At 44.6% G+C, this 11,794-nt stretch overlaps 1 protein-coding gene across 1 annotated transcript; it reads left to right on the top strand.

The window, feature by feature from the left end:
* Window positions 1-1,929: 1,929 nt before the first annotated feature.
* On the top strand, window positions 1,930-7,187 carry LOC143942061 (uncharacterized). The gene is made up of 3 exons (XM_077463370.1): window positions 1,930-2,058; window positions 4,033-4,135; window positions 5,989-7,187. The coding sequence occupies exons 1-3, from the start codon at window positions 1,970-1,972 to the stop codon at window positions 6,610-6,612; spliced, it is 816 nt and encodes a 271-aa protein (XP_077319496.1). The 5' UTR covers window positions 1,930-1,969; the 3' UTR covers window positions 6,613-7,187.
* The last annotated feature ends 4,607 nt before the right edge of the window (window positions 7,188-11,794 follow it).

Raw genomic sequence — 11,794 nt, 5'->3', positions numbered from 1 at the left:
GCCGCACTAGGCCGGGGCCGGCCGCGGGCCCCCCGAGGGCCGCGGAAGCCCGAAACCACCCCAAATAGGATCCGGGCGGGGGGGGGAGACAACTGGAGGGGACCGATGACAGCCCCTTACCTCACCCGCCGGCGTGGCTCCGATGGCTTCAGGCGATCCCGGAGGCCCAAGATGGCGGCGGCCGGCGGAGAAACTAGTGGCAGGTCCGGGCGGTTGGAGGCCTCAATTCCGGGGGAAAATCGTCCAGGACCCCGTGGCGGCACAGCGCGGACCGGGCGCAACAATTTCCTGGGCAGATTGTGCTCGTTGGCAGGTGGATGGCGACGGATTGCTCCGTGAGCGGCGGGAGCTCCTCAACTACACGTCCGCCGCCATTCGCGTCAGGCCACGCCCCCAACCACACTATTTAATTCATTTTTTATATTCAAAGAAAACGCGTCCCTCCATCTCTGTCTCCATGCTTTATTTTGCAGAGAAATCATTTTGAAAAACACCCCCCTATCATGTTTGGCTGTGGCCATCTTGAGTAAGCGCAAAGGATTCATGTTGCATTTACTTCCTGGAATCCATCTGCCCTTAGCTCAGGCACACATAATTGAAAGAGTCAGAGCAGTGACCCCGCCCCCCTTTCCAACCTGCTCTGTTTAGCAAAGTTTAAGTCAGAGAGAGAAAGAGAGTCTAAAAGTAATCAGCTCCTGCTGAGTTCTCTTATTATAAAAGCTATAGAGCTCTGAGAGTTCTGTATCATAGGACAAATGCAAAGATTTTATAAATAGTAAAAAAAAAGTCAGTTTAAAAAAAAGTATAACATGTAAAACAAAATAAACACATAACTGTTATATTTCCCTTTAAATATGTATTGCACGGTCCTATTTATTGTATGCAATACTTTTTACAAATGCAAAAAAAAAGTTCCTGTGTTAACAAATAAGGTGTGAATGCTTTTTTTTAACCGTTTCAGCCCCTGAAGATTTTACCCCCTTTCCTGACCAGAGCACTTTTTGCGATTCGGCACTGCGACGCTTTAACCGACAATTGCGTGGCCGTGCGACGTTTCAACCAAACAAAATCGATGTCCTTTCTTTCCCACAAATAGAGCTTTCTTTTGGTGATATTTGATCACCTTTGCGGTTTTTATTTTTTGCGCTATAAACAAAAAAAAAGCGACAATTTTGAAAAAAACACAATATTTTTTACTTTTTGCTATAATAAATATTCCCCAAAAATATATGAATTTTTTTTCCCCCTCAGTTTAGGCCGATATGTATTCTTCTACATAATTTTGGTAAAAAAAAAAAAATCGCAATAAGGGTATATTGATTGGTTCGTGCAAATGTTATAGCATCTCCAAATAGGGGATAGATTTATGGCATTTTCATTATTTTGTTTTGTTTTACTAGTAATGGCGGCAATCTGCCATTTTTATCGGGACTGCGACATTATGTCGGACACTTTTGACACATTTTTGGGACCATTGTCATTTATACAGCAATCAATGCTATAAAACTGCACTAATTACTGTAAAAATGTCACTGGCAGGGAAGGGGTTAACACTAGGGGGCGATCAGGGGGTTAATTGTTTTCCCTCCCTAAGTTTTAACTGAAAGGGGGATGGGACTGTCTAGGGGAGATGACAGATCGCTGTTCATACTCTGTATGAACAGACGATCTGTCTCTTCTCCCCTCAGAGAACCGGAAACTGTGTGTTTACACACAGAGCTCCCGGTTCTTGATGTGTCACCAGCGATCGTGGGAGCCTGGGGGTAATCGCGACCGCCGGGCACTCGCATCAGCTCCGGGGGCGAGCAGCGGGCGAGCCCACGCCCCTAGCGGCCACAGGACGAAGCAACATTACATAACGTTGTTCCACGCCATTCTGCCACCTTAAAACTTTTGCGGCTGGTCAGCAAATAGTTAAAGGTTAAACAGAACCAAGACCTTACTTTTCTCTGTTTACTTTGTCAACAGGATGCTTGCTGAGAAAGCTTGGGAGAATTTCAGAAATCACAGGAGCATGTACAGAACCGGAATGCCTCGCCTCATATCAACGCTGCAAACGTAAGTTAGAACTTCACTTTGGATAAGATTTGGGGAGGGGGGCTAATGCCCTGTACATGCGGTCGGACTTTCTGACGACAAAATCCGGCGGATTTTTTCCGGCGGAATTTGGCCCAAACTTGTCTTGCATACGCACGGTCGCACAAAGTTGTCGGAAAATCCGATCGCTCTGAACGCGGTGACATAGAACGCGTACGACGGGACTATAAAGAGGGCAGTAGCCAATAGCTTTAGTCTCGTAATTTATTCTGAGCATGCGTGGCACTTTGTCTATCGGAATTGTCTACACGCGATCGGAATTTAAATGATCGGATTTTGTTGTCGGAAAATTTTAGATCCTGCTCTCGAACTTTGTGTGTCGGAAATTCCGACGGAAAAAGTCAGATGGAGCCCACACACGATCGGATTTTCCGACAACATGATCCGATCGCACATTTTCTGTCGGAAAGTCCGACCGTGTGTACAGGGCATAAGTCTTCGAGGCTGCTTTTTCATAGGAAAAGATACATTTCACAGCCCATTCATAAAATGTTTGTCATTGTGGAGTCTGCGATGCGCCGTGATGTTCTCCCTGATAGAACCGGTAATATGACTTTGATAGGTCATATGAGTAGGCTTCCTTCACAATTTGCTTATGCTCTTGTATGAAGAGTAGCATCCCTGAGCCCCAGAAGCCCTCTGTACCTGTACTCCCTCACTGCTTCTAGTTCCTCCACAAACAGTACTAAAATAGGCTGTTGGTGACCTGGGGAGTGGTGATGTGACTTTTCCTGATTATATGGCAGTGATTGGGCCAACGACCCAAGTACCATGACAGGAGAGCAGGTCTCGTGCTCCTCCATATCCAGAAGTGGCGGGTATTCTTGATCCAGACAAATAAAATTGGGGCTGAATACATTGGTCGATATTATTAACCGCTTGCTGACCAGCCACAGTCATTTTACTGCCGCAGGTCGGCACGATCCTGCAAACCGTCGCAGCTATACATTGGCTCGTGGGATCGGGATAGCAGGCGCGCGTGCTCGCTGCACTGTGGGGGTGCCGATGCTCATGGACGACTGTCACAATGACCAACAGCCACAAGCGATCACGGGCACGAGAGGCAGAACACGGAAGTGTGTGTATAAACAAATCCCTGTTCTGTGAGGAGTGACAGATTGTGTGTTCCTAATAGCTAGGAACCACCATCTGTCATTTCCTCTAGGTCAGTCCCCTCCCCCTGCAGTTAGAACACACACAGGAAACACAGTTTACACCTTGATCTGTCCCTGGTGTTAACCCCTTCCCTGCCAGTGATCAGTGCATTTTTATAGCACTGATCACTGTGTAAATGGCAAAGGTCCCAAAAATGTATCAAAAGTGTCCGATGTGTCTGCCATAATGTCGCAGTCCCGATAAAGATCGCCACCATTACTAGTTAAAAAAAAAATGCTATAAGTATATCCCCTATTTTGTAGACGCTATAACTTTTGCGCAAACCAATCAATATTTGCTTATTGCGATTTTTTTTTTACCAAAAATATGTAGTAAAATACGTATCGGCCTAAACTGGGAAAAAATTACCTTTTTTAAAAAAAAAAAAAAGGGGATATTTATTATAGCAAAAAGTACAAAATATTGTATTTTTTTTCAAAAATGTCGCTCTTTTTTTTGTTTATAGCGCAAAAAAATAAAAGCCACAGGGACGATCAAACACCACCAAAAGAAAGAAAGAAAGCTCTATTTCTGTGAAAAAAACATGGTCAATTTAGTTAGGGTGCCACGTCGCATGACCGTGCAATTGTCAGTTAAAGCGACGCAGTGCCAACTCGCAAAAAATGGCCTGGTCATTCAGCAGCCAAATCTTCCGGGGCTGAAGTGGTTAAAAGGTCACCTTGACGGTCTGGCCCCGCAGCCCAGGTTTAGATATAACTTGTTCTTGTTTCCTATTTAAAAAAACATTTTAGAAAATAATCTATTTTATTTTTCTTACAGCATTAAAGAAGATGAGGAAGTACAGTTCACTACTGGCGCAAAACATTTCAGCGTTTATCCCACGCGGATAGTGCATAGCAAGGATCTTCCTAGCCGCCACAAGGTAAGTGACCTTTATATTTCTTACATAGGTTTACAGTTTATGCAGCTGAATAGAGCACACGAAATCCATCAGGTCCAATCTACAACAACAGTGGACGCTTTGGTCCAGGGGAAGGCAAAAAAGTGAAGGGGCGAGGGTTTGTCTCATAAAGAGAGACAGATTCCCTTCTGACCTCACATAGGTCGTTGCAGCAATTCCCTGGACTATTTCTATTTCAGCTTACTCAACCAAATAATGGGAAGCACAATTTTTTTTTGTTGGATAGAGTGGGAAAGGGTTAGATCATCTGACAAGTGTTTTATCACAGCCCGTGAGAGTCACCCCTTCATTAGTCCTGGTAACCACTGTCTTCAAGACAGAAGAAATGCCAAATTTTTAAATTTTTTAAGAGGTTTAAAGTCAAAGTTTAAAGGCGGTCAGGTCACATCTGCAGTTCCGGTGGCCCTCTAATATATAGTGAATTTGATTCATAATCAGTTTTATGCCGATTATTAAATAATGTTCTAATACACCTTCTCAAAGAACACTATTTTCAGAGGAAACCTTTTTGGGTTGGCCATTAGAGCTTCTGGTCCTCTCCCTCATTGTGTAGCCACAAGATATAAATGCTTAGCCAGGCGTGCGCTTGGATAGACGTTCCTGCTCTTGAGAATGGACGAGGAAGGAGTTGAGCAGAGTTGGCATCAAACCACAAACTGCTTTAATTAGTATTATGAACCTGACAATAAACTGGACAGGGGTTTACCTGGTGATGTCAAATATGAATGAATGAATGAATGAAGTATTTGTATAGCGCACAACGCGAACTGAATCGCCTCAAGGCGCCGGGAAGAGCTTGGTTGTCCAACAGCTAGAAGAGGAAAGTCTTGAGTTTTTTCCTAAAGGCCAGGTGGTTTCCTTCCAGGCGGATGTTGGTTGGTAGAGCGTTCCATAACCGAGGTCCTTGAACAGCGAATCTCCAATCCCCCTTTGGTTTGTACTGGGATTTGGGCACGAGGAGGAGCTTGGTTGTCCAACAACTAGAAGAGGAAAGTCTTGAGTTTTTTCCTAAAGGCCAGGTGGTTTCCTTCCAGGCGGATGTTGGTTGGTAGAGCGTTCCATAACCGAGGTCCTTGAACAGCGAATCTCCGATCCCCCTTTGATTTGTACCGGGATTTGGGCACGAGGAGGAGGTTTTTGTTAGCTGATCGAAGACTGCGACTTGGTGTGTAACGATTTATTTTCTCAATTAGGTATTGAGGAGCGTCTCTATGCATGCATTTGTGGGTGAGGCAGATGGTCTTGAAAGTTATACGATTCTTTATGGTTAGCCAATATAGGCTCCTCAGGGGAGGAGAGATTGATTCCCAGGGTATTTTTCCTGTTATCAGCCTTGCCGCCGTGTTTTGGATGAGTTGTAATCGCGCAAGTTGATATTGTGGTAATCCTATGTAAAGCGAGTTTGCGTAGTCCAGTCGTGAATTAATGACTGTTCCAACTACCACTGCTTTGTCCTTCTTTGGGATAAAAGGGATGAGTCTGCGTAGTAGGCGTAGCAGATGGTGATAGTTAAGGAACAACGGGAGGCATCCATTCACTTCATCACCTACTGAATGAACAGGTAGTGGGGTAAACCTCCCCATGCAGGACAATACATTTTTTGTAAAATATGTAACCTTTTCTTAACTCTACCAGAGAAAATTGAGTACTGTCCGTGATACTCAATTTTCTCTGTCACAATTGCACCAATATGGCTACAATCACATCAAGTCTTAACTCTACCGAAAAAATATGAGAGTTATTCATTTTGTTACACTTTAAACCCTGGACATCAACTTGTCTAATTTATTTATATATCTTTTGTCATCGTGTAGACAGACGAAGATGAGAAGAAGAGAATGGAAAAGGAAAAGTGGAAGAACGTAAGGAAATGGCATGAGCATGAGGAGCAACAACAGAGTGCAAGAACCCTCAGTGACGTGTTAGCACTGGCAAATAAAATAAAGAAGGAGGAGATAGAGGCAAGACTGAGGAAGGAAGAGGAGGACCAACAGAAGGAGAAGGAGAGAAAGAAAGACAAGGAAAGAAAGAGAAAGGAGGATAAGAAAAAACAGAAGGAGATAAAATATCTGATGAAGTGTTCGGGCCTACCCACATGTGGGGAAGCAGGGAGCGAGAAGCAAAAAGAGTTGGTGAAATGTATCCACGAAACCGTAGACCTACAGTGTGAAATGAAGAAAGAGATGAAGGGAATGAAACGTATGCCGAACAAGTATAAGATACAGAGAAATAAGGAAGAGAAACGAGAGAAGGAGTGGGTGAAAGAGGAGAAGTACCTCAAGAAGAAAACCAAGAAGTACTTAGCTGACGTCAAAAAGAGAGCGGAAATCAGAAAGAAGACAGAAGAGAAGAGGATGAAAAAACTGAGGAAACGAGGGGAGGAGATGAAAAAGAAGGAGATGAAGGAAACGGAGAGGGCGAGGAATGCCAAGCAGTGAACAAAATGAGCAGAAAACCAGGGGAAACAAAATAAAGCAAAAAACAAAAAGATTTTCAGTAACTTACTAGGGTATAAATGCTGAAAAGCTCAATATATGAGTAAGCACAGAGTCCCTTAAAGTCGCTGACTTACCAGTCAAGGTGTGATCCAGGTAATCAAGAAATGAATCACAGAATAAGGTGGGGAAGTACCTCACCTAAAAGAGATTACTAAGGACCATGCAGCTTAAGATAAGGGAACTTTAATACAAAATTTACAAATGGTAATACAAAAAACTGGGTAAAAAAATTCCCATCGCAGCACCTTAGCCAAAAAAAGTTAAAGTTCCCTTATCTTAAGCTGCATGGTCCTTAGTAATCTCTTTTAGGTGGGGTACTTCCCCACCTTGTTCTTTTTGTGAGAAACTAAATAAAGGACTGCTCAGATTTCTGAGCCTTTTCCAGTGCTGAAGCTGGAATAACATACTTTGTATTAGGGTTATGGGTTAGGATTAGGGTTTGGAGTTAGGGTTAAGGGTTCGTTTTATTTATTTATTTATTTATTTTTAGCTATTTGTTGTATTTATTATTTAGTTTTTTGTTAGGTTAAGGTTAGGGGTTAATATTCGGGTTAGGGGTTAGAATTGGTGTTAGGATTAAGGGTTAGTATTATACTTATGGGGTGAGGTTAGGACAAGGGTTTGGGGTTAGGTTTAAGAGTTCCTTTATGTATTTATTTATTTTTTAACTATTTTATGGATTTGTTATTTGGTTGGTTCTTTTTGTTAGGTTACAGGTTAGGGTTAGGGGTTGGAATTAGCATTAGGGTGAGGGGCTAAGGGTTAATATTAGGGTTGGAGGTTAAGGTTGGGGTTAGGGGTTAATATTAGGCTCACAGGTTAGAATTTTGGTTATGGGTTAGGATTAGGGTTAGGGGTTAATGTTGGGGGTAAGGATAAGGGTTGGGGTTAGCAGTCAATATCAGGGTTAGGATTAAGGTTGAGATTAGGTTTCGGGATAATATTAGGGTTAGGATAAAGGTTTGGAGTTAGGGTTAAGGATTCATTTGTTTTATTTATTTATTTATCTATTTTATCTATTTTATGTATTTCTTATTTCATTTTGTGTTAGGTTAAGGTTAGGGGCTAATATTAGGGTTAGGGGTTAGAATTAGTGTTAGGATTAAGGGTTAGTATTATAGTTATGGGGTAGGGTTAGGACTAGGGTTTGGGGTTAGGTTTAAAGGTTCCTTTATTTATTTATTTATTTATTTATTTATTTTTTAACTATTTTATGTATTTGTTATTTGGTTGGTTCTTTTTGTTAGGTTACAGGTTAGGGTTAGGGGTTGGAATTAGCATTAGGGGGAGGGGTTAAGGGTTAATATTAGGGTTGGAGGTTAAGGTTGGGGTTAGGGGTTAATATTAGGCTGATTAGTGCAGGCTCATCAGTGCCCATGACTGCAGCTTCATCAGCACACATCAGTGCAGCCTCATTAGTGCAGCTTATCAGTGCCCAGCGGCAGAACTACCAGTGTCACAAGTGTCACAAAGGTCACACATGGGACTGGGCTCTGGCATTCCACCACTGTTGGAGGGCCCCAGCGGGCACTGAGCTGAGAGCATCTCTCTCATACAGCCCAGAGCCTGCACTGTCAGTTCCTCCTCCCTCACATGGATGGGAGAGGAGAGAGCCGATCTGCTCCTTCTCCCACCGCCCCTCTCCTCCTGTGTGCACTGCAGGAAGTTTGAAGCTAAGCAACTGAATTTGAACATTCTTCCGGAGGTACACACAGGAGGAGAGGGGCAGGAGTAGAAGGAGCAGATCAGCTTTCTCCTGTCCCATCCGTGCGAGAGAGGAGGGAGGGGGAACTGACAATGCAGGCTCTGGGCTGTATGAGAGAGATGATCTCAGCTCAGTGCCCGGTGAAGCACCCTTACAGTGGTGGAATGCCAGGGCCTGGTCACATGTGTGGCCTTTGCAACCCTGGTAGTTTTGTCACTGGATACTGATGAGGCTGCACTGATGTGCGCTGATGAGGCTGCATTGATTGGCACTGATGAGTCTGCGCTAATGAGGCTGCACTGATAGACACTGATGAGGCTACACTGATGCACTAACCCCAATATTACCCCTAGTCCTAACCTTAAATGGAACCCTAATATTAATCCCTAACCCCAAACCTTATCCTAACTCCTAGTGCTAAAGTGGTGCTGAGGAGGCACTGATAGGCGGCATTGATGAGCACTGATAGGTGGCACTGATAGGCAGCACTGATGGGCACTGATAGGCAGCAGTGATGAGCACTGATAGACGGCACTGATGGGCACCGGGGGCCCTGAAGGTTCCAGTTACACTTCTATCAGTGCTACCTCATCAGTGCAGCTTATCAGTGCCCATCAGTGCTGCCACATCCGCGCACATAAGTGCAGCCTCATCAGTGCCCATCAGAGCAGCTTATCAGTGCCACCTCATCGTGCAGCATTATAAGTGTAAATCAGTGCAGCCTCATTAATACAGTCTCATCAGTTCATATCACTGCAGCCTCATCAGCGCACATCAGTGCCCATCAGTGCCACCTCATCAGTACAGCCTCATAAGTTCCCATCAGTGCCGCCTCATCATTGCCCATCAGCACAGCCTCATCAGCACAATCCAGTGCAGCCTCATCAGTGCCCATCACTGCCGGCTCATCAGTGCAACCTGATCAGTGTCTATCAGTGCAGCCTCATTAGTACAGCCTCATTAGTGCCCATCACTACAACCTCATCAGTGCACATCAGTGAAACCTCATCAGTACCGATCAGAGCCACCTAGTCAGTGCAACCTCATGAGCACACATTAGTGCAACCTCGTCAGTGCCCATTGTGGAGCTTATTGGTGCTGCCTCATCAGTGCAGTCTAATCAGTGCCCATTGTGCAGCTTATCAGTGCCCATCAGTGCAGTCTCATCAGTGCATTTATTTGTGTTTTTTTGGCATGGGGTCCCCCTTAATAACCGTTCAGTTCTTGTAACCTTTCCTCATAGCTAATATCCTCCAGACCCTTTATTAGTTTTGTTGACCTTCTCTGTGATTCACACACCTCTGCACAAGCATTGCTATCAATCTACCCAGTGAGAAGGGAGAGAGTTGCTGCTCTTGTGCACATTGATGGAACGAAAATGGGCTCAGGTAAGTATACGGGGGCTGTGGAGATCCTTTGCACAGAAGGTCTTTTTTTACCTTAACTGCGTGGACGTGCGACACTGTACCCAAATATAATGTATTCCTTTTTCCCACAAATAGAGTTTTCTTTTGGTGGTATTTGATCACCTCTGCGGTTTTTATTTTTTGCACTATAATATATAAAATATAAAAAGAGATTGTCAATTTTCAAAAAAAACAAAACAATATTTTTAATTTTCTGCTATAAAACATATCCAATAAATAAATTTAAGCAATCAAACTTTTTCATAAATTTAGGCCAATGTGTATTCTGCTACATGTTTTTGGTAAAGAAAGACATTATATCAGAGGACAATTTGCAGTGACATTATTACATTGATCAGTGCTAAACAAAATATGCACTGTCACTGTATTAATGACACTGGCTAGGAAGGTGTTAACATCAGGGGCAATAAAAGGGTTAAATGTGTGCCCAGCCAGTGTTTGTGCACTGTGTGAGACTAGGGCAGGGATATGCAATTAGTGGACCTCCAGCTGTTGCAGAACTACAAGTCCCATGAGGCATAGCAAGACTCTCACAGCCACAAGCATGACACCCAGAGGCAGAGGCATGATGGGACTTGTAGTTTTGCAACAGCTGGAGGTCCGCTAATTGCATATCCCTGGACTAGGGGAAGGCATGGAGCCATGTTCACGCTTTCCCTACTGACAGAACGGTGATCTGCCTTGTTTACATGGGTAGACCGCTGTTCTGCCTCTGTAAGGAACGATCGGTGGGTATTGTGTCTGCGGTACCCGCCTCTGGGCTCCTGCTGTGTAGTCACAGCAGGAGCGAGCCAACGGGGCTGCGCATGCTCATGCCCTACCCGGAAGAGCCGGATCCGGTATATATACACGATCCGGGGCACAGGTAATGCCCTGTAGTAAAACTGCAATGGGGCGGACCTGAAGTGGTTAATAACAGATCTGTGGAGTTTAAGGCCTCCTTCACATGGCTGGTTATCTGCATTCTGTGGATTCCAGTGGCAGATTCTTGCCAGTATAATGACCTGATAATGGGAATAGCAGCGGCCGGTCAGCCTCTAAACGAATGACAGGCTAACTGTGGTCACCTCTATTCACATTTAGCCGCACACACTGCGTGTTTACCTGCGGCTGTCCGAGTCTTGATGGAGTCAGCTTTGTCCAACTCTGACATCCACAGGTAAACGATCAGTGTGCGGCTATATGCGAAAAGCTGCATGGCAGTTCGCAGACTTGCTCTGTGATTGGAGGAGAGCTGGTCATGTGTGTCTGACAAGTGAAATAACGAGGATTCACATTTTTTTTTCTCACAACCCCATTCTAATAAACGCTCACATTTTTTCGGTTATTATAGATAATATACATTCTCTGTAGAACAAGATACATAAATTTGGTGGTTTCTATCAATCTAACTTCTCTATAGAACAGAAATAGAAATATGTCTTTGTTCAAATCCAAATATCTTTACACATCCTGTATACATAACCCACATAGTTGCCAACTGTCCCGATTTCCCCGGGACATTCCCGGGATTAGGACCCTTGTCCCGATTGAATTTTGTCCCGGGAAACGTCCCAGGAAATTCGGGACAGTTGGCAACTATGTGGGTTATGTATACAGACAATATACAATGTCTCCGCCGGCCGCCATTTTAAAGAAGACCAGAAGCTGGTCTACAATAGAGATGCTGCGGCGCCGCCCACCCCCGCTGCCAGTGTCTGTGAAGTGTATGGAAGGTGGGCGGCGCCGCAGTTCAATCTCTTTGCGTGCGGCAACGATGGCGTCTGGATGTCGGGGGCCAGTCAGAGTCTGGATGTGGGGGGCTAGTATGGATGTCGGGGGCCAGTCTGGATTTCGGGGGCCAGTCTGGATGTCAGAGGGGGGCTAGTATGGATGTCAGAGGGGGCAGTCTGGATGTCAGAGGGGGCAGTCTGCATGTCAGAGGGGGCAGTCTGGATGTCAGAGGGTGCAGTCTGGATGTCAGAGGGGGCAGTCTGCATGTCAGAGGGGG

This window comes from Lithobates pipiens, unplaced genomic scaffold (genome assembly GCF_037356315.1).
Source record: "Lithobates pipiens isolate NorthernLeopardFrog02 unplaced genomic scaffold, aLitPip1_a1.2 Scaffold_30, whole genome shotgun sequence".
Taxonomy (NCBI): Eukaryota; Metazoa; Chordata; class Amphibia; order Anura; family Ranidae; genus Lithobates; species Lithobates pipiens.
Note: the sequence above shows the minus strand (reverse complement) of the source record. Positions and strands in the feature narration are given on the sequence as shown.